The sequence below is a fragment of the Marmota flaviventris genome, chromosome 2, assembly GCF_047511675.1.
Source record: "Marmota flaviventris isolate mMarFla1 chromosome 2, mMarFla1.hap1, whole genome shotgun sequence".
NCBI lineage: Eukaryota > Metazoa > Chordata > Mammalia > Rodentia > Sciuridae > Marmota > Marmota flaviventris.
Genome location: NC_092499.1, coordinates 7339638 through 7362961, shown reverse-complemented (window position 1 = coordinate 7362961; position 23324 = coordinate 7339638). Strand labels below are relative to the sequence as shown.

The 23324-nt window shown below is 52.5% G+C and overlaps 1 protein-coding gene across 4 annotated transcripts in view; it reads right to left on the bottom strand.

The window, feature by feature from the left end:
* Positions 1-1895: 1895 nt before the first annotated feature.
* The window catches only part of Bcl11b (BCL11 transcription factor B), a 91084-nt gene continuing 69655 nt past the window's right edge, over positions 1896-23324 (bottom strand). For all 4 annotated transcript variants that reach the window (XM_027946553.2, XM_027946555.2, XM_027946554.2 and 1 more), the window contains one exon: positions 1896-8771. In XM_027946553.2, the coding sequence (XP_027802354.1) occupies positions 6724-8771 (2048 nt within the window). In that variant the 3' untranslated portion in view covers positions 1896-6723. The remainder of the gene's footprint in view (positions 8772-23324) is intronic.

The following is a 23324-nucleotide window of genomic DNA, read 5'->3' as shown; positions in this document are numbered from 1 at the left end:
TGTTAGCTCAAAAGCAGACAAAATCATTGTTTGGTTGTAACTACTAGATCTAGAGCTCATTGTGAGCTGCCCAGCTGTCCACAGGGCTGTCCCAAACCATGATTGAACAATGCAAAGATGACTGCAGTGTGGTAGAAGACTCCACGTCACAACCAACCACCACATGGAATTTTCGGTCCTTGAGATGCACTCTCCTCCCATGGGTAACCTAGACTGGGAAGCCTCTGCCTTCCCATCAAATCTTGTTATTCTGTGTCAGACAACATTATCAGGGTCCATCTGCCCGAAGGCAGAACGGATCCTTCCTGCACCTTCACCCTTCATTTTACAGATGGGGAACAGAGGCCCAGGTGAGAAAGGGGATTAACCAGAGGTCACGAAGCTAGTTACCAGTGAACCAGGCGAGAGCCAGATGGAGCCTTCTCTTTGCCCCTCTGGTAATCCCCAAATTTGGCCAGGCCAATAAGTGTGAATACCAGGTGTTCACCAGTGCTCACCTACTCATTGAAGCAATGTCTGGGACTTAGAAAAAAAATCCCTGCAGTGAAAAGTCTCCCCCCAAAGAGCATATGTTACTATGAATTTCCAATCAGAAATTAACTGAGCTATTTGCACAATTTTGGGGGTAAAAACCTAAAAGCTCAAATACCTGCATTTTTGAACCAACTGGGGAACAGGTGAGAATTTCCCTCTGGGAAGTTTTATTCCTACATCCCTGGAAAGCAGGGCAGGCCCTGCCTGAATCACTGTGGATCCACTTCCAGGACAGGAGTTCAAGCCCCATTTCAGTGGCAGAATGAAAACTTGCTTGGGGTGAAGACAAGACATCCCATGCCACTCTTGTTCATATTGTCACCTCCAGAACCCACAAAGCACCTTAGCAAGCACAGCTTGCTGCTTCCATGCCCTGTAGTCTCCTTAGGGAGACTTGGGGTGCTGGCTCAGTGCCTGGTTTGCATCTGGTGCCCAGTGAGAGGAAACTTGCAGAAGAGGAGTGAGTGGAAGGTTCTTCATCCCTTTAAGAGGAGGAAACAGGAAGAGAATGCTCCAGAAGTGGTGGGTCCTTAATCCCCTCGCACTTGGGGGGCTCTGGCTCTCACTCACATGGGGAAGATGGAAGGTCCCTTCCTGCCCACTGGGCTGGAACCCTGCAGACCCCGCTTTCTTCCTCCCCATCTTGTTGGCTGCACTGGGAAGGCCAAGTTAAAACCACTCATTCTGCAACACCCACCTGATTACTCCCAAAAGAGTTGCCACAACTGTATTAACAACCAGAACAGGGAAGGGAAGGGAGTCCTCCCGTGTGGTTTTGTTAAAACTTAGATGCTCAGAGACTTTATTTTATAAACAGGAAAACCAAGTGGCCCTGCCCAAGTGCACACAGCCATTGGTGCCCTCGGGGGCAGGCCTCCTCCTCTGGTTTCTGATTCCTGGGTGGCTCCCTAGGTATTCAGGAAAGGTTGGCCGAATTAAGCTTGACCTGAGTGGCAATTCCCAGCCAGGTTTTAAACCACTTTTTCGTTTAAACCACTTGTTCTCAAACTTGTCTGTATCAGAGAGTTACCCAAAACTGTGGGTGCTGGGTCCCACCTCCAGCAATTCTGATGGAACTAGTTCCAGTGCTGCCCCAGCACGGAGATTTTTTTTTTTTTTTTTTTTTTTTTTTATGCTCTAGAAGATTCCTGTGTGCAGATAGGGCACGCTGTTCTGAACCACACCGCTTCCCCAGGGCAGAGAATTGTTGGTCCCTCAGGGTCGTTTTTCCCTCCCCTCCAGGATATTGGCATAAGGGTTTGGGTCAGCAGGAAAATGGAGAAGGACCTTCGGTTCACCCTTGGAAATAAGCTGTCCACTCCCCACCTTTAAAAGACACAGAAAAGGACAAGGTTTGGAGATCAAGTTAAATGTCCAATTTATTTTTATAACTTGAAACCAGAACAAACTTGGTTTTGAACAAGCGTACAAATGAAATGGCAGACACATGCTGAACTCAACATTGTGACATTAAGGGAAAAAGAGGCCCAAAATCTTGTACAGAGAATAAAAGGAACAATAAATATTTTACTAAGCCATATTGAAATGACCTCCTGTCATCTCAACATTTTATCCATAATTAAAAAAAAAAAAGAGTGCCCGTTTTTTAAACAGAGCACAAATACCAAGCAATAATAAATAGTTCCAAACTTGTAGTAAAAGACAAAACCTCCAAGTAAACACAAAAGCTCATACAATAAGTAATAGAAAAGGTAATAAAAATATTTCGCCTTGCCGGTACAAATGCAAACGACTGAAATCAATGTAACTTTGCTTTGCAGGGCTGAGGTACAAAGAGCACCAAAATCACGGATTTGCCTGTGTTCAACAAAACCTTCAGCTGACGGACCGGGATGAAGGGCTGATGTCCTTGCTTTTCACATTTTGCTTAGAGTAATTCAGTCTCCTCTCCCCATGAAAGACCCTCCAATGGCAAGTGGCAGGTTCCGATTGGGGGCAACTTTGGGCAAAGTTGTGGCAGTGTGGAACCCGGCCTGAGGTCGGCTGGGTCACCCAGGCTGGAGGCCTCTCACTGGGTCACCTGCTTAACCACCAAAGAGAAGCAAAGCTCTCTTATCTCTGCGGTCGGCAGAGACACAACCCTTGTGCTTTATGATGGCTTAGTCCTGGCATTCTGGTGACTTGGTTGAGCTGGTGAGCGCTGGCTAGCTTTGAGAGCCACAGGAGAACCACGGTGGAGCTCCCGGCAGCTAGGAGGGCGGTGGGAGGGAAGGGCAGCTCTGGGTTTTGGCTCAAGCAGGTAGGAAACTGAAATCTCAGCTTTATGGCCCTCTCCCTCCCCCTCTTTTAACCTTGCAAAGGTAAATGGCAAGGGGGGGTGGGGGGGGGGACAGCACAAACAGAAAGCTCCCAGAAGAAAGATTTCTGCATTTGGTAAAGATTTGCCCAGAAGGATGCTTGGTTATCTTTTTATAACCTGCAATAATGGTTTCTTACATTTCCTGAAATAAAAAATGGCTTCCTGATATAGGTATTTGTTAAAAATGTTTTATTCCCTCATCCAAAAAACCACCATTTTATTATTATCTTAAAGCTACTTGGCTTTACAAAAAAAAAAAAAAGAGAGAGAGAGAGAGAGAGAGAGACAAGAAGAAGAAGAAAAGAAAGAAAGAAGAAAAAGAGGAGTGGAAGAGACAGAGAGGGAGAAAGAAAAGAAATTTAATCAACAGGAAATGAACAGGTAAAGGACCAACAAAGGCTGGAGGGTGGGGAAACGCAGAGGGAGAGATACGAAAGGCACCGAATTCATTCATCCCAGGCCCTCGGCATCCGGAAACGGACAGATGTAGGTTGGAGACAGAAGCAGCGAAGCAGGGGAGAAAAACTGGCCACCACTCGGTGGAACGGAAGGTCCTGGTGCGAGGGTCCCCTTCCTCAGTCCCACCTGCGGGGTCCCTCCAGCGGGACCCCACGGACACAGCTCCTGCTGCTACACGTTCTGTCTGCCTCCTGTTTTCTCAAGGACTAAAGCAGCTCGGGTCTGCGATTCTCTCTGCTCTCGAGAGCGGGCCAGGTGGTGGGGAGTGCCATGCAGTGACAGCAGAGAAGGAAGGCCACCCTGCTGGCTCCCCTCTGCAGCTGCCACCTTGCAAAATGGCCTCCTGGAGAAGGGAGGACTGTGTAAAACGTCACCCACATCTTGACAAAACTGATTTTTCCACTCAACACAAATAAAGCATTTCCCATCCGGCCTGCCGCGGCCACACCAAGGCGCCTTGATGTCAGGGCGGGCGTCCACATGGAAGCCCGAAGCCAACAGTTCTCTGTGCAGGCCAATTCTGACAAAAATATATACAACTAAAATGATCTGTGACCCAAAGCATTTAACTACTTCCTTTTGATTCTTTTTCTCAAAGGTTGTCAAACAACCCTTCTTCTCCTGTACAATAGGACTTAACATACAAATTTTTTTTTGCAATATTTTATCCTGCCAAATTAAAAAAATATATTATGGCAGCCTGTTTGTTTTTGTTTTTTTTTTTCTTTTTATTTCCAAATTCACTAACAAAAAGGTACATTAAATCCCTTTAAAAGGACAAGCTTACAGTTAAAAAATTACAAGCTCCAGTAAAAATACAGCAAGTGCCTACATCATATGAACCAACCAGTATATCCATTCCAGAGGGAGGTGGGGAGAGAAAAATAAGTACAGGTCAGAAATGTGATTTTTTTTTTCTGCAAAGCAATGACAATATTAAGCACTTTTTTTTTCTACATACTTTTTCTACATGGTGTAGCAATCCCCTTTTAATCCCCAAATACAAGTTTCTATACATTTTTTTTTTGAAATAAAAATTCAACACCCAAGGCAGAAAAAAATTTACTAAAACTCCGACTTTACAGTTACTGTGACAAGAACAAATTTATAGACCCACCATTTAAATTTTACTGCAACATTTTCAAGGAAAAGAAAAAAGTTTTTTTTTTTTTTCTTGTTTTGTAAAATGCCCAGGCATTCTCGATTATTACAAATACTGGTCCACTTTTACAGTAATCAAGAAATTTTAATATATATAATATATACTAAAACCCCGTCACCAAAAGAAAACAATATACACGTAGCCATTGTGGCATTTTTGTATAGCCTATTAAGCAAACTCTGAAAAAAAAATGATCGCTCCAACACACATACACACAATTTTTTTTTACCCTTGTATGTATCCAATACTGTAAACGTATTTTTAAGACAGAGTGCACTAAATTTAACTTTAGAAAAAAATTAGCCATTGTTCCTGAATTGTTTTGTCGTTTTTTCATTCAACGATATCAACTTGTGTCACTTGAGTTTTAATTCAGCAGTAAGTCACCTCTACTCCACAACTAAGCAGCGTTGTCCCAAGAACAAAAGGGGCTGAGGATAACCGAGCTAATGGATGGCCAAGGTTGCGCTGGGGTTTTTTCTCGCTTCATTGGGTCTTATGGCATTTTCATGTCCTGTATCTTCAACCAGGATTTTATTTTTAATTTAAAGTAAATGTGGCTTTGTTTCTAAAGAATGTACTTTTCTTGTTTTACTTTTTTAAAAAGTCTTTTCATTTAAAAAAAAAAAAAAAAGTTTTGCATTTGTCTCAAGAGACTCAAATAGGAAGATCAGTTTTCAAGGCACTCACATCAAATTGAATGGCAGTAGAAAAACTGTCCAATAAATTATTATTTTATTTTGTTCTTTATAGTGCCAGTATTGTGAATGCCACGCTTAGCAACACCGACACTCAATCTCAGCTGTCCCTTACAGTTTAACCCACCTCTGGGCCAAAGAAAATATGCTGCAATTTCTTGTTTAGAAGCCATTTAATTTAAATGCAAACAAAAGCTTTAAAGTGCGGGTCAACAGAATTCAAATGTCTAATATCAACAGTCCAATGTTAGTACCTTCCAACCTAATCCGAGAAAAAAACAACTGGGAAGTAGTGCTGGGCACCTTCGGATGGAGCTCTTCCTCTGCTTCTCTAGGGAGAGGGAACAGAAATCTGTAAGATGTTCCCCCTGTCGCTACAGTGTCATCAGAGTGCACTGAATAAGTGGGCACTAACTTCCTCAATTCACCATCAAGGCGTCTGTCTGCTTGAGAAATGATCAGTCATCACGGGTAGCAACATGCGCTTGGGATTTATAGAATGGGGGTGAGAAAAAGAGAAGTCGTCAAGTCAGAAGAAGCCTGAAAGAACTCCGCTGGTTCCTTCCTTTCTGTGTCACTGTAGACCACCACTGCCTACTCCATAAAAAATAGCCTCAGCCCACTTTTTCCAGCCAAAACTACAGCAAAGGGCAGAGATGGCATCCCAGGGCACACCCACATTCCAAGAAAAGGGTACTCTCTGCTGGTAATGCACAACCTCAGAATGCTCGGGGCCTCTTCCCAGGGCAGCCCTCGAAATCAGTTTTTCTAGTGGTACTTTGTGGGTGTCTCCCCCACCACCCCACTAAAAGTTTTCCCTATACCAGGTGAAAATTGACATCAACACAGAAAAGGCCTCTGGGACTCAGGACATCATCAGTGCTCCATCTCCATTCCAATTCTGAAACAAAGTGCTACAATTTTAAAGATTGTTATCCGCTGTACATCCCTCCCCCCCGAAAAATAAAATAAAATAAAATAAAAAGCCTAAAAATGCATGCCACTTTTTATTTCAGGACCAAAAAAAAGAGGGGGGGGGGATAAAAAAGTAAACAACTTTAAAAGTCATTTAAGTGTTGGCTTCTTCACAAGAAATTACACATGCTTAGCTTAAATTTCAAAAAAGCAGCGCCCCCCCCCCAAAAAAATTATAATTTAAAAGATATGCTTCCCCTCTACATTGCTGACGAGTCATTGCTCAGACCACTATAGGGTTAAAAAAATGAAGAAGGGATGAATACCCAACAAAATCTTTTAAAGGAATTTAAACAGAAGGAATAATAATAAAAAGTACCTGCACATGCCAAAAAAATTACAAAACCCAATAAATACAGAAATTATTGCACAGTTAAAAGGCTCCACAATTGTTTACTTCCTTAATCAACCCTCGGGTTTCCATAGGACTTCGCAGACACAGGTTAGGTTGGGGTGCCGCCTCCCCGGGGACACACGGGGCGCTAAGTGGCGGTGACGCGGAGGCAAGTCAGGTCGGCATTCTCGCGGTTGGCAAGGGTTCCACTGTACAGGTGAGGGGCGCCCAGCCCGAGCGCTTAGCTCCTCTCGGCCTGCTCGATTTTGACGTCGTTAGTCAGCAAGTGCTCGCCGTGCCACTTTTTCATGTGTTTCTCCAGGGTGCTGTAGACGCTGAAGGGCATCTGGCAGATGTCGCAGCGGTACACCTCCTTGCCGATCTGCCCGTGCGTCTTCATGTGGCGCGTGAGCTTGCTGCTCTGCGCGCACGCGTAGTTGCACAGCTCGCACTTGTAAGGCCGCTCGCCGGTGTGGCTCCGCCGGTGCACCGTCAGGTTGCTGCAGTTCTTGAACACCTTGCCGCAGTACTCGCACGTGTCGCTGCGGCGGCCCTCCTTGGAGCTGGGCCGCCCAGGGCCCGGGCCGCCCAGATGCGGCGTGCTGCCCCCGCTGGCGGTGCCACTGCGGCCCGACAGGCCGCCGTCCAGCAGGTCCCCCGGGGGCGTGGAGAAGCGCAGGCTGCCGTTCTCGGACGAGTGCTCGGAGGACGTGGCGAAGGGCGACTGGCGCGCGTCCGTGAAGCCCAGGAATGGGTCCTTCATGAAGTGCCGTGACGCCGCATAGCCCACGAGCCACTGCGAGTACACGTTCTCCGACGGGATGAGCGCGGCGGGGGGCAGCTCCAGGTCCTTCTCCACCTTGATGCGCTTGGCCGCGCTGTTGAGCCCGGGGCTGGGCAGCGGTGCCGGCTTGCGGGGAAAGAGGCCGGGGAAAGGCTCAGCGCCGGGCGCGAAGCCACCGCCCCGCCCGTTCACCGCGCCGCCCGCACCCGCATCGCCGCAGCCTCCCGCGTCGTCTTCGTCGCCCGTGTCACCAGCGGCCGTACGCTTCAGGAAGGCGCCACGCTTCTGCTTGTCGGCCAGCAGCTCGCTGTACTGGGGCAGCGCGCCCAGGCCCACGTTCTCCATGACCTTGCCCAGCACCAGCGCCTTCTCGTCGGCCAGAGCCTTGGCCGCGCCGCCCACGCCGCCCCCCGCGCCCGGCACCCCGGCCACACCGCCACCGTTCTCGCGGTTACGGCTCAGCTCCGAGTCCATGCTGAAGCTCGACTCGGGTCGGCTCTCGTTCTCCAGCAGCAGCTCCTCCTCTTCCTCCTCCTCTTCCTCGTCCTCCTCCTCGGGCTCGTGGCCCAGTGACGGGTCGCTCTCGTGGTGGCGGAAGTCGCCGTCGGACGCCTTGAGGCCCTCGCCAGCCAGCTCGCTGGTGCCAGGCTCCGGGGAGCTGGCGGCCGAGAGTCCGTCGTCGGAGCGACCAGCCAGCGAGCCGGCCTTGTGCATGTGCGTCTTCATGTGGCGCTTGAGCTTGCTCGCCTGCGAGCACGCGTGGTCGCACAGCTGACACTTGTAGGGCTTCTCGCCCGTGTGGCTGCGCCGGTGCACGATGAGATTGCTCTGGAACTTGAAGGTCTTGCCGCAGAATTCGCACGACTTGCTCTTGGCCGGGGGCTGTGGCGGTGGGGTGCTGCCAGGGGGCATGGCGGGCAGCGGCGGCGTGCTCAGGAAAGGGGACTTGGGGCTGGGCTGGAAAGGGTTCAGGAGCCGGTGCATAGGGTTGCCGCGGCCTGGCGACACGGGTGGCGGCGTGGAACTGTTGCCTGCCAGCTCGCGAAGCCGCCGCGAGAAGTCCATGGCAGGTGAGTCGATGGCCATGGGGTTCAGGCGCATGACTCGGTCAAAGGCACTGGGGTGCTGGGCGACGAGCCCCATCTCCTCGGCACTGAGGCGGTGCGGGTCCAGGTGGTGGCGTGGCGGCGGGCTGAAGAGCGGAGGCGTACCGGGCAGGCGGCCCTCACCAAAGCCAGGGTGGTCCCGCAAGATGGGGCCCGTCATGCGCAGCAGGTTGAAGGGGCTGCTGTCGCCCAGGAAATTCATGAGTGGGGACTGTGCCACAGCCTCGGGCCCCAGCGGCGGCGGGATGGTGAGCCGGGGCGTGAGCGAGCTGCTGGCCGGCCCGGGCTCCAGGTAGATCCGGAAGCCATGCGTGTTCTGCGCGTGCTGCAGCAGGAACCACGCGCTGTTGAAGGGCTGCTTGCATGTTGTGCAAATGTAGCTGGAAGGCTCATCTTTACCTGGGGAGACACACGGACAGAAAGGCAGAGAGAGCATGAGAAGTGGCAGGGGGCATGGGCACCAAGGGGCCACTAACCTGGAGGCAGTCAGCAGACCAAGAGCCCTGTGCTCCCACAAGAGGCTGCAGGGCCACTTCTGGGCAGGCCTGGCTTTGCTCTTCCCACCTGGCTGGGCACTGAAGAAGTCAGATCTGTGCACAGGGCGCCCTGGTAACTGGATCTCAACAAGTTCCTTCCACTCTGTAGCCTGGCTTTTGCCTGTCCTCAAGGTGCTTTTCTCCTTATCTCAGAAACCAGATGAAAGTGTGCCCAGAAGAAAGCCTTATTTTAATGGAATCAGAAAACAGTGGACTGGGAAAAACAGCTAGGCCAAAGCTCAACCATATAAGGCAATCTAGACTGGGGTTTCTTAACCCAAACCCTATTGACATTAGACCCCAATGATTCTTTGTTGGGGTGGGAGCAGGGCAGTCTTGGTATTGTGGGGAGCACCCCTCCTTCTGAGTGGAGACCAAAAAATATCTCCAGACACACCATTTGTCCCCTGCAGAGCAAAATCACCTCTCCACCATGGGAAACACTGATTCAGACAATATTTGATTCAAGGTAATTGCAAAGAAATTTTTTTTTTTCTTGAGGAGAGATGGTTGCGATATCTTTGCAACGTTTGCCATTTAGCCATAGGAAATCCCTGTGTTTCCCACACCAGTGTCCCTGCAGAAAGCACTGTGCAGTTGAAACAGCCTATATAAAGTGCTGCAGAGACCCAACAGCTGTCCCTGCCTAGTGTCCTCATGCACAGGCCAGGCCCCAGATGTGGTGTGGAATTCAGCTTCCATGGGCCCCTTCAGGACACTGACCTCGAGGAGTACCAGAATACTAAGGAATGAAAGGCCACGCCACGCCTGACAGGCCATCAGGATGAACCACTGTAAAGGTTGATTTGTCAGAACTGGCTCCAGTGATATGGGTAGCAAACTGTAAGTGGACTCTGGTGGCACTGAGCCAAAATGTCACCGTCTTTGTCCATCATTGAGGCAGTCACAAAATGGAGGCTGAACCTTTCATCTGGAACCTTCTCACAGCCGGCCTCCTCGACCTCTGCTGAATCTGGCTGCTCTGCCGACCGGAGCCCCTGTTAACGCTTTACACAAGTGAGACAGGCGCGGACAGGCCATATTCCATCATCAGATGCACCAGCCGGGAAGGAAAAAAGAACAGGAATCCCATCCCAGACCAGGTACAAGACGTCGCCACTGCAGTCTTGAAAAGCTCCTTTTGTTTTATTCAAACTTTCCTGAACCTGGAAAATCTAACGCAGATTTTAAAGTCAGGCACGCTGGTGAGGCCAGACATGCTCGTTGTCATCGCGCCCACATCAGGAAGGCCACACGGGGGGAGTAGACAAAGCAATCCCCATCTTGGCTGCTCCACCCCTCGACTTAAGGACTCTGAAATCCCGCGCAGAGCGTGTTTTTGTTTTACACCCACTAATTATGTTCCTGGAGGGAGCAGCCTTAGCAGAGCTTGTAGCTGCCTTAACTATCCTTCAGAAACCATCTTTAAAAGGCACAAGGCACGTGGCCCTGAATTCCACCAGAGGGATTCGGTCTTGCGTGTGCCTCTCTCACAAATTAGCCTTGCCAGCATCCAAGGGTCGAGGACCTCCCGACACACCCCCCATGGGCAGTGTTGCAGAAGCTGCCCAACGGGCTGGGCACAGACTCCCCAGACTGCAGAACCAACCCGATGGGACACCTGGCACTGGAAACCGGGACGTGCTTTTACGTGCCTCGGGGATTATGCCATAGTGCACTCTCACTTTGTGTCTGTTTGGTGGAGAGAAGACCAGAGGCAGGGAGGGGCAGGACAGAATTCTGAGGCTCAGCCTCGCCTCGCCTTTAAAATAGCTCAGGGAGAACTTCCAAGGCTATTTTCTTCTCCAGGGTGTTGGGGCCTTTTCCCTCTCCCAGAGTGTCTGAGTGACTCTGTCCCTATCACACCCCCTAAGGGAATGTCCCCCACCTGGAAGAGGGTAGAAAGGCCCGAATGGCCATGATGCTCATTGTCGGGCCACAGACACCCCCACCCTTTCTGCAGGCCACTAGCAGAGGGGGCATCGGCTTCTCCGGGGAAGTGGACATCATACCTCAGACAGCTCATGAGACAGACAGCCAGAAACCATACTTAGGGGGCTCTTCTAAGTAAGCAATAAATGAGAAGATAAATGAAAGTCCTTTTCAGACCCAGGAGCTAATAACACAAATGAAGTGCCACGTCCACCGAGGTCACAGATCTTCAAATTAAAAGGCATGTCAGAACCCTTCCCCAGCTTCGTCCAATCTAACTCAAGGGTTGATGGCCCACGGCCACTGTGGTTCTCTGCCTGGTTTTCATCTGGACTTCCCTCCCCACATCTCTTCTCCATCATCTCCGCTTCCTTAGGTAGCTCCAAAGCACTTCCTGTTTCTTGATCTGGTGGCTACGCATTTCCTAGAAAGTTCTGTGGCTAGTGGGGAATTTCAGAGGAAGATGCAGAGGTCCTAGGCAGGGCGATGAAGACTGCCTGGAGGCCGAAATGGCCGATTACATTTTTTAAAACCTCAAAATGGCAACTGCTGAGAAACATGTAGCTGCATGTTCTAAAAAGCTCAGATGTTTCCACTTCTTGTTTAAAAAAAAAAAAAAAAAAGGACACTTCTAAAACTCCAGCTTCAGGAGGAATTTACCTGTCCATAATTCACCGTGAGGTAGCAAAGAGCTCTGTTTACAAGTGGGATCTCGGGCCATCTGTCATGCCAGGGTAAGTTCTTTCTTACCAGAGCCCCCTGACCCACTCTGATTGGAAGACCCCCTGTGTGAACAGCAAGGCTGACCACAGGCAGTGGCCTCCCTGGGATCTGACAGCACCTGACCGTCTGAGGCTCTCCCAGCCCTCGAGGCCCTCCCTAGACAACTCCTTTGACACCCTCATTCTTTTTTTAATAAAATGACTTCCTGGTTATCTCCTGCCACAAGTGGTCCTGAACACGGGACTCTCACTTCTAAGGCCAGAATACCAGAAAGTCTTTGAAGAGCCACTCTGAATGTTTTCAAAATGTATTCAAAAACTCAATTTTCTTAAAAAAAAAAACCACAAATGCAGCGGTAGACCCTTAGATAGCAGGCTGATTCCGACTCTGGGCCTGCCCATTCCCCTTCCTGAGATCAAACACGCCCTGCACCAACCCCTCCTTGAGCTCAGGCCACCTGAGGGAGTTGGAGGCAGAACTGTAGCTCAAGGCGAGTTCTTTGCTGGTGTCCCAGACAGGACCCACTCCCACCATGGCTCCAACAGAGACAGGTCAAGGCCTAGACTGTTTAGAAGTGGTTTACCCAGAAACATCGAACCTGGCCTACAGACCTGGAAATAGCAGCTGCATTTTGCTCGTGGAATGGCACAGGGCAATTCAGAACTCAGGGCCCAGCTCTTCATCTGCTGGCTTCCTTCCGCCCTCATCTCTCGGACCTTTCTAGTGCCCTCTGGCAGAAGCCGACACTGGATCTTCTTGGTTCTACTGACTCTAAAGTGATCCCCTTGGCATCTCTCTCAAATGCAAAACCCTCCCCGTGACCTCTTGGTTACCAGAGTCCTGGACAGCAGCATTTGCTTAATACCTCTGCCCTCTTCCCAGACAGGTGCTGCCAAGCAAGTCACCTAACCCCTCTGAGCCTTGATTTCCTCATCAGTAGAACACAAATCACACACCTGCCTCGCTAGAGGGCTGGGGCATGAATGAGATGCTGTCCCTGTAAATCACGCATCGCCACGCAGCGGGTGCAGGGAGGGGTTCACTCTTTGCGGTTTTGTTTTCCATCCTGTGCCTGGTGGTGCGTGGTTCAGGGATGGCTTTCAGTGCGGCTCTGGCAGTAATAAAACCCTGGAGGAATTTTAATGCAGCCTGCCTCATGTAGTAGAGGTTCCCGGGAAGTAGAAACTTGCAAACGCTGAGGAAACGTGATTTTTTTATGGTGACGTTGGGAACCAACAGGCAACTGGACTCCTGCATTGGAATGCTGCTCTCCCTCGGGTCCCAGACTCTGTTTTATGTGCATTGAAATAATGGTTCCTCCTCATGATGCCAGCTACTCTAGTAAGACCAATAAAGGCATCAGGGTGTTCCATAAAAAGCATACCTTTAATTGAATCATTATTCAATGAATAGGCCATAATTGAGAGTGCTGGCCCTCCAGGCCAACTGATACCAAATGGAAGGGCATTTGCCCTGCGAGAGATTCAGTGGCCCAGGCTGCCGGAGAGGATCGGTTCTGGGCCTTGTGGCCCCTCTACAGGCTGCAGAGCATTCTGCACCTGATGGGGCCTTTCCACCGCATTAGCTCATCACTGCTCACCACCACCTCAGAGGGAGGCCAGGCAAGGACCTGGCCCTGCTGGCACGAGGACACGGAGGCTAGCAAAGCAAGTTCATGCAGCCAGAATGCAGCCAGGCCACGGCCCCCTTCAGGGGCCCCCAGCAGGACCCCCTTGCCTCCAGCACACAGGACCTGCCACCGGAAGGATTCCCTGTCCTCTATCACAGTAGACGTCAGGACAGGGGTCCACCATTGTACTGTGTGAAGGGCACTGATTACCCTTGGATGGACCCCAGTCAAGTCCACCACAGGCCTTGACCCCAGAGAGAAGAAGTGGAGTCATTTCTCAGAGCCAGAAAGCCCACTGGGTGCCATATGCCACTTGGGGGACAGACAGGGGAGAGGGTCATAAGATACTGAGGTGGCTGAGTCTAGGGCCAAGAAGCCAGGCCCCAGAAGGCCCAGAGGCAGCTTTCTTCCCATTCTGGCCTTCAGGATGACCAGGATACTGGACCAAAGACAAGGCTGGTTTTGCAAGCTGAGTGCTTAATCGTCCTCTAGAATCTACGGCTGCTCATGAAAGGTGTGGCTCAGTGGGAGAGCACAGGCCGATGCAGGAGGCCCAGAGTTCAATCCCTAACTCCGCAAAAAACAAACAAAAATGAAAACCATCTGTCAGAAAGAAAACATCGACTGAGTGCCTTGGAGTCTACGAAGCTTCACGTTTGCACTATTCCTGGGCCTTGTCATCCATAGAATCGGCAGGCACCGCTGCTCACCCCGAATGCGTCCCGTCCAATCTCAGCCCTCCTCAGCAGCAAGTGGAGCTGCAGTGACGAGTACAATAAATCCACTCCCTGAGCTGTCCCCGAGCTGAGCACACAGAAGACCTCACCCCAGTGACCTCTGAAGCTGAGGGCTGGAAGAGATGAGGCGTCCAACCAAGGCCACACTCCTGACCAGAGGAGCTCCTGCTGTTACACTGCTGAGATAAAAGGTGGGTCCAGAGTCTCTGTGCAGACTCGGAGCCCCCGGAGCCAAAGGATCCCGGGGCAAGGGAAACTGTATGCTTTGGTGTTTTACCTCTCATTCCAGCTCAAGTGCTAACCAAAGTGTCAAGACGTGCTGTTTGGGAGTTAGAACTACAATAACTCATGAAATCAAGCTGACTGACTCATGGGAAAGTAATAGTTGCAGCTATTTTAGAAGAAAAAAAATCTTTCACAAGTGGTCCCGAGAGGGTGCTGGTGCTGTGGTGGCAGTAACTGTGGGACTAGGACTGAGGGATCTGCTCCCCAATGAGAGAACAGATCCACTCCCCAAAGCCAGTGCCTGTGGCAGACATCACCAATCCATCCCCGCACTCTCCCTCCAGGCCTGGAATCCTCTGGATCGCCATGCTCCAGACAGCCATCACCAAATCAAGTGCGCCTGAGCCTCTCTACTGTTTGTGGACACCAGCACACCTAAGTCCATTGATCACAACAGACAAGGCCAGTACACTCAGTAGCGCTGTGTCCTGCTGAGCTCAGTGACTATACCTGCCTGTCATTCTCTCACGGGACAAGCGGGAGCCGAGTCTGCTGTGTGTGTGAGGTGCCTGGCTGGGGATGCGCCTGGCTGGGGATGCACCTTGCAGTCCAAGGTAGACAGGGAGCACCTAATAACCAGCTCAGTCATTTAATGGAAATTTGGGGTGGTACTAGGGGAAGCTCAGTGTGCAGAGAGGAGAGATTCAAGGGCTCGGCTGGATTGGGGGCTTGGAGCCTGTACTATGTTGGGCTTCTGACCTGCTTGGCTCCTCATTCACGATCCCAAGAACTACACACATTGTCGCCATTTATAAAAGAAACAAAGGAAACTCAAGAAGACATTACTGGCCTTGGATTATCCATCTAAAATTCATCTTCTGGCTGGATTCCAGGCTCCTTGAGGACAGGACTGAGCTGGTTTTATTGACGGCTAGGACCCTCCCCAGTGTGGTGACTGAGGCCCAAGTGCTTCATAACTGGCCTATAGTAATGAGAGTCCTGCAGCTTGGTGTGCTCCTTGGATTTGCCAGCGGGACCCCACATTCCCTCCAGATTCACTTTGAAGCCAGGACACTTTGGCCACATGGCTGGACTGAAGGAGCTTCAGGGTCCCCATCTGTATGGTGAAGGCAACACTGGGGCTTATATGTTGTGGGATGCGGAATCATCCTGGTGAAGTACTTGAAATGGGGTCCCCAGGCAGTGGACCCTGGGTGCGCAGGAGGCCACACAGGAAGATGCAGGAAACACCTGCACTTTGTGTTCCGGGTGTTTTCCGTGGTCAATGTCATTGAAGGCATCACCACCAGGACAAGGGCACCCACCCAGGCACAGCGAACCCTGAGTCTACAGTCAGCCCTGCCCTCCACACCAGGTCAGCCCCAGGCACGGCTCAGTTCAGCCCTCTCAGCAAACGGCCCCTCTTCCTGGGCACCAAGGCATGGGACCTGCCTAGCACCACGCAGCCTCTGGGCAGCGGCATTCCAACCACAGGAGCATACCAGGATCCCAAGTGACACTGACCAGAACAAGAAAAAATGCCCCCACCTCTGCCACTACCCCTGCAGAAGAGCCAGCTAGCTCCCTGAGCCCCAGAGCTGATGCAGCCCCACTGCCCAGACGCCATCCTGCGGCCTCCACCCATCACACCCTGGCCACGCCCTCTCTGAGGCCCCTCTCTTTGGGCTGTCCATTTTCATCCCTCCAAGCCCTTGCCAGTTCCTGCTGCCTGAAATACCTGTCTTCTATTCTCTACCTGCAAAACCTCCTTCCAGATCCAACTCAAGCACACACCCCTGTCTATTCCCAGAGCGCTGTGTCCAGACCCCCTTCATTCGGATCACAAGGCAGCACTGGGTTTTTGAAATGGCCTGAGCGTCAGGTGGCACTCCAGGGAGTGTGAATCCACACTTTCCATCATCAGAGACAAGGCGAGGGGCACAGGGTGTCATGGGTTAAGTGGCAGAACAGCACTCATACCCAGCCAGACGGACCTGGGGCCAGTACTGCATCTGGACACACAGCTGGCTGCCCCCTCGCACAGGGACTGACAACTCTGCTGTCACTGGCCTTGAGAGGAGCCCAGCTCAGCCATGTCCAACCATTCCACCAGCACCCATGGACACCAGAGAAAGCAGGTCAGGGAGGCCCAGCTTTAGGACAGGGAAGCCCAGCCACAGGATCAAGACAGTGGGACAGGGGCCCAGCTACAGGATCTGGAGAACAGGACAGGGAGGCCCAGCCCCAGGGTCAGAAGAGTGGGACAGGGAGCCCAGGCCCAGGGTCAGAAGAGTGGGACAGGGAGCCCAGGCCCAGGGTCAGAAGAGTGTGACAGGGAGCCCAGCCACAGGATCAAGGGCCGAGAAGGAAGAGATCTTACGCACGAGGAGCCGCGGTCAGCCCCACAGTGCCTGGCGATGCCCATTTGCCTGGACAAGACCTGCTTGGCAGGGCTGACCTGCGTGGCTCCACCTGCCTGGAGTTAACTGAGGCTGGAAGAAAAGCCCTCAACTAACAGCCTCCAACCAAGAGCCTGGCATCGCCAGGTATGCCCAGGTGTGCCTGAAGCAAGTCCTGCTCGCCTCCCCTCCAGGAGGCCACAGGTGGGGGTCAGGCTAAGCAGTGGACGGGACACAGAACCCCAAGATAGAACCAGAGCTGCAGCAGGACTTCAGGGCACCCAGGGAGGAGGCAGCAGGCAACGACACAGAGTTGATGTCCAAGCTGTGCACACCTAAGAGGAAGGAGAGGCCCCAAGGTGGAGGCTGCCTGAGCCCACAACTGCAGGACACCCTGCTGCACAAAGGTTGACACAAAGACGGGGGACACAGCAGCTGCTCCATGCAGTTCTGAAGGGCTTCCCTCCAGTGCTGGCCAGGCCACCACAGGGCCTCAGTGCAGGGCTGTCCTCGACCCCCAAGCTCACGCTCCTAAAGTAGGCTACATGTGCAGGTGCGTCCTGCTCCCAGGGGTTCTCACTTGGGGAGGAGTATGAGGACAGCTCAAGGCCACACTTCCTCTTGCGATCCAGGTACCACTATGGAAATAAATGGTGACAGCAAATTCTCAGCATCTTTTACTCACGTGCATCTCTTTCCCTCCCTCCCTCTGCAGACGCTGGGACCCTCTGTGCAGCGGGCCCCAGAAACTCAAGGCTGCCCTCATGCAGCCCGAAGCCTAGTACAGAAGCTCAGGATTTGGGACACATGTATCTAGGAAGGGTTGAAGCCATTTGGTCACAAACCAGGAGTGCAATATGCAATGGACCCAGGAGGGAGAGACCAACATCCTGGAGGACCAGATGCCCCAAGGGGGGGACTCTGAGCCCAGCTCAGCAGGAACGAGTCCATTGTGCAGGGAAGGAAGGGAAAGGGCATACGGGGCAGAGAAAAACACCACACAGAGGCCTGGAGGGAGGAGCCTAGATTCAAAGAGAGGCCCTGGAATCAGTGTGAGGGTCTGGAGCCGGGTTAAGAAACTTGGCTGGATACGGGGAAAAAAAAAAAAATTCCAATAGCTGTACATTCCATCCCAGTGAAAACTTCCACATTAAAAATGAAAAAAAAGATAATAAAGATGTTCAAGCCCACCTTCAAGACCTCCCTGAAGTCTCACAAAATCTCAGCACAACAGAAGAATGCTGGTGAACCCTTCAGAACTCTGCTTCCAACCAGACCCACTCTGCGCAAACAGTGAAGCCATGCGACATAAACCAATGAAACTTAGAACACAGTGTGAAGACCATGATCCTAGGCAGTGGCTTTTCTATCGTCCTCTCAAGCAGGAGTTCAACAATTCCAGCAAGCTTCTCATCTGAATACCAGAGGACTGTGAATCCACCTTCAGGAACAGTGTGGTCCAGGCTCTTCGTGGAACAGAGAAGTATTCAAACTGAACCACAGCTGCAGTCCCCGTGCACCCCAGGTTTCCCAAAACAGTCTTTATTTCAACTGCTCAATTCTGTGGTCAGACCAGGTGTGCAGTTTCAGGCTCAGGAAATAGACACCCAACCCCAAAACAAAGCGAAATTGCTGACCGTGGGGCATCTCAGCATAGGGAGAAAAACGGCAGTGTTTGTCAGTGAGATGGAAGAGCAGTGGGCAGGTCCGGGTGCCCAGGGCGGCCTCACATGTGGTTACTCAACTGAAGCACTCAGAGAGAGCTCCAGCCCATCTCTCAAGTCTTCAGAGCACCTCCTCCCCCTGAACAAGGGGCTCAGATTCACCGGAAGAAGTATCCGTCGTCTTCAGCAAAAGAGATGGCATTCCCCTGAAATCTGCTTCCCTGCAAGGGCCGACACTCTCCCAGGGGCTTGGGGGATTGGCAGATGAACTCACTGGGTGGTTTGGCTCCCCCACCCCACCCCACCCCACATGGAAGGTTCAGAGATGTTTCTAGAACTCTGGGGACAGTAATGGCCTCCCAGTGCGACCAAGAAGCATGCAGCAAACCACCCTTATCACTGAATGGACAAAAAGGGGTGAATTAGGAGATGATGAGCAGAGGAGGGGGAGCGGGCACCTCGAACGGGCGCGCGCACACACATGTGTCTTGGCCTCACGTGGGAGCTCAGCCTCCTCCCCGGCCACACAGGAAGTCCCCCTTCTCCGTAATCTACCACTTCCTTCGCAGGCCGGCCTGCAGCCCTCCTTTCCTTAAATCCACAAAAATCTCCACTTTCCACCCCAAGAAGTACGGCCGGGGCAGTAAATCTCGTTTTAATGGAGTGTACGTTTAGCTGTGAGGAGATAATTGACGTTATGGAGAGCCTCGACGCCGAGTTATATAGGTTAGCGAATGCAGAGGGGACTCATTACCGACTCACTACAAACAAGTAGTAATATATGTATATTGTTCAGAGTGGTGTTATAGCAAAAGTGTTCCGGTCCGCAGGGATTGATAAAGCACAAGAAAACAGCAGATATGCACTTGTAAATTTGTCTCATTTGTCTCTGAAGTTAAAGGTTATTCCCTTGTTCTGAATTTGTAATAAAAACACGCTAGCCCAGGGTTTGTGCAGGATGTTTGAATATTTAAATTGTGTATAATGATAGGCAATTATAGGGTAAAAACTGGACCTCGAGAATGGGGGGAGCGCTGTTTGCTCCACCAGGTGTTTACGCCCAGTGGCTCGCATCTCTAAAGCGTCCTGCGAGCACCTTCCCCCCGGAGGGCTTAAGGGAGCATCACCAGGTCCCATGGCCACCCTGCAATGACCAGTCAAGCTTGGCTTTGCCTGGTGGCATCTCTCCCACCTCTCTCTCTCTCTCTCTCTCTCTCTCCCATGTCTCTTTTTGTTTCCTTGAGCATGCACAGTGCATCTGTCGAGCCAGAGGCTGGGGCAATGGCCCTCTTTCCACAGCTGACCCATGCTCCTGCCTTGCTGGGAGATGACGAAGCCGGACACGGGGAGGCGCCTGCAGGGGTACAGCATGAATTTCCTTGCCCCCAAAGGGGCGCCCGCCCTCCACCCTCAAGTCCCTCCAGGAGAGCAGGGGGCTGGCAAGGAGCCCCAGCTGTGCCTGCGCCGGCCCTGGGCAGGGGCAGGGGGTGGCGCTGCAGCTTCAGCCTGGAGCCCAGGTGCCTGCCCGGCCTCGGCGGCCCGTCTGCCCAGGTTAACCAACCGCAGTGTTAGAGTGACTCCGGCCAGCTTGTCACCAAGCACAAAAGTCATCAGCCAGTGAATGTTCTTTTCTGCACCACAATTAAGACGAATCAATACGACGTGCCACAAATGGTATTTTACTCTCAATAAGAACTCGAGCTGAGTTTATTCAGAATATTTTAGCGCTTCCCCGGGGGATTTGGGGCCGACGCAGATGGCAAATAAAGTACTCAGCCTAAGGCTACAGCACATTATGGTAATTCTAATGTCAGATGTACTTTAATATACAGCTCTATTTAATCACCCCATTATTTCACATTTCCATATGAAAAAACCTGCGGCACTTCTGCGGCACTTTGCCTCTGCCATGGTGCCAAGCTTCCTCCAGCCCGCTGCCGGCAGCCGGGCCGTGGTCATCCTCGCCAGGCACAGCCTGCTGCTGTGCAAGTTTCCGGGTGCCCGGATGCACGGTTCCAGAATCAGGACTCGGAGGTGTGCCAACAGCACCATGGGGGTACGGAGGAGGCTGAACACAGGTCCACGCAAAAATGTAGCATGGGTGTGTGGCATCTCATGGTGGGGGGGTGACACGGGGCAGCCGGCGATGGCAGCCAGGCCCGCTCACAGAGCCCGGGCAAGTACTACCAGCCGGCTCTGAGGCTGGGCAGTCCAGTGGTTAGACCCCACCATGGCCCCAGCTCTGGCTTGGGACCCACAGCAGCTGAGACAGTGGGTCCTCCCGGCACTGGGCCTCACGGGTGGCACTAGAGGGCAGGAGGGAACGAGCAAGGGGCCGTGGGTGCCCAGCTGCTGACAAAGGAGGCGTGGCGCGGGGTGGGGAACTGCAGCCAGGAGGCTCAGGCGGGCGCTGTCGGGGCTGCTCCAGAGAACCTGAAGCCCAGCAGCCCAGGGAGGGGGAGCCCCATGAATTCCAAACGTCTGCAGTGCCTGGAGCCTGGCGTGGCTGGCCAGCTGGCGGAGCGCGGCCAGCAGAGGCCTGGGTTTGGGCTGAGCCCGGGAATCACGTTCAGTCACGTGGTGTTCCGAGGAAGCCAGCCACAACCTGCCGACCACCCCGTCGCAGGTTTCTCCAAGATGGGTCTACAGACGGGTGCAGTGACCTCTGGCACCCGCCCTTCCGAGGTGCCCCCGGAATGAGTCGACATGGAAACCACACAACACGATGCCTGTAAATGGTCCCAGCACGTGTCACTGAAGAGGCGCTTGCCGGGGGACAGGCTGGGTCCAACGCCCGACACTGAGCAATCGATCAATCAGTCAGTCTCCAAGGAAGGAAGGAAGCAGAAGGAAGGAAGGAAAGAGGGGAGGGTGGCCATGACCCAGTCTCCTGGCCAAGTCCTCAGAAGTGTCCATCACCATAACCAGCCAAAACCAGTCTGGCAGAGCTGCCCCCGGAGCCCAGCATAGGGGATGTGTTAGAGGAAAAGTACTGGATTATCTGAAGGTATAGTCACCCGCCCCCCAGGGACAGCATGTCACACAGGTCACATGGAGGTCACCCTCACAACAGGGTCATCCTGTAATGTCCTCTTAAAACATGCTTTGGAGGTAAAATTTCAGGGTGGACTTCATTCTCAAATTCCAGGTCTTGCTGTTATTGCTCTTTCCTACACATAACGATGGAACACCCCAGACCACGGGGTCTCGGTGGAACCCTCTAAGGGACTCTGATTGATGTCTGGAGACATTTTCGATTGTCACAACTGGGGAGCCCCTAGCATGTACTGGGTAGAGGCCAGAGAGCTGCTTAACATTGCCCAATGAGCAGGACACCCCCCACAGCCCTAAGTATCCCCAGCCCAGGGGGTGAGCTGCCCTGAGCTAGGAGTTCCACTTCAATCCTGGTCTCCTTGTGGACACTGCCCTTGAGCCCAGCAAAAGAGACTGAAAGAGAAAGCAAGACTGGGGAGTGAGGGGAGTGGGAGGAGAGAGGAGGAGGAGGAGAGGGGAGAGGGAGGTGAGCACGGGGGCCAGCTGGGCCCACACCTCCACTTTGGCCCATGGAGGCACTGTGGCACCCAGGCACTCATGGGGCAGAGGTCCTCTGCATTCCAGAGTGGCCCAGGACTCTGGGCTCTGGGGCTCCCAGGGAGGGAGTGTTGCAAAGAAGGGGAGCCGAACAGGCGAAGGGAGCAGACCAGTCCATCAGTGGGTACTCCTGCCCCGGCCCACCGCCACCCAGATCCTCTGGGTGTGAAGGCCAGAGATGTCAGGGCTGCCCTAGATTCAGCTCGCAACGTGGCTGCAGGACACCAAACCCAAACACACTTCCTGAAGTCAAAGAGATAAACACCCCATTTCTGCTGCGTGCGCCACTCTCAGAGGCCACAGCCACACTGTGAGTGGGGTGGGGTGGGGCGCGCCGGGGATGACCATGCAGACTTAAGTGACTGGAAAAAAACACAAAGCCCACACCATCCAGGGAGATTACATAAAAAGCACAATTAAGGGTTGCTGAGCGTCCCGAGGCCTCGGAGAACGTGCTGCCTCTGGAATATTTTTAGAACAATCGCTGGAGTGAGTCTTCCTAGTTGTAGAAACACTCCAAATCAGAAAGTCAATTTTTCCCCTATTTGCAGAAGGGAGCCGGCTGCTCTGGACGGAGCGCGTGTTTTGCTTGGCGGCTGCTCATGATACCGTCTTGGCAGCGTCTCCTTGGAGTGCGCGCGGTGAACCTGGCTCTCCACACAGTAGCACTTTCATTTTAAGCGCCCCAGCCACGCTTCCCTAATAACAGCCTGGGAACTGCAAAACCCCTGTAAGCCCAGCCCTTTAAATGGGGAACAGAGCAGGGCCCTGGGGCCGCTCACCACAATAGGGCCTGGAAACCAGGGCTGGGGCTCTAAGACAGAAACGTGGCTCTCGTTAAGAGCAGAAAATGAAACAAAGCCGGCATGTTCTGGGGACAGCAGCATGCCACCTTTCACCCACTCTGCTACACACACAGGCCCAGCCCGGCCGGCTCCTTCCCCCTCTTGTGGGCCTGACTGGTACCAGGTGTCTGGGATCCCTGTGAAAGTGAGATGGGAAGGGACACAGCGGCCTCAGAACCCCACTGGGCTGGGGCTGGGGTAGATCCACTCAGCTCCCCAAACTTGGCTAAACTTGAATGCGTGAGTTCCACTCTGACCTCCAGTCTCTTTATCCACAAATGGGATAATACCTGTCTTGAGCATGGAGGGAAGACTCCAGACCATGCATGGAGAGACTGGTCGGTGCTCGATAGAGGAAGTTATTCAATGGTCCAAGGACATGAGTGAGTGAGTGAGCGAATGAGTGGGTGGGACTGCAAGGGTCCTGTCTCAGGACCACTGGTGAGCAAACCCAGCTTCACTGCTGATCAGCAGGGCCGCTCGGCCCTGCCCCGGGGAGTCGTTATTCACCCAGGGGACTTCCAGGTACAGTTTCCGCCCCTCCCTGGCACAGAGCAAGGTAGTTATTTCGGCCTCTGAGAACTGGCTCCTCACCACTGTCTCTGTTTCACACATTCGCCTTTCTTTCCTCTCTCTGTGTTGTTTACAAAGGTTTCATTATGTTTTCAAC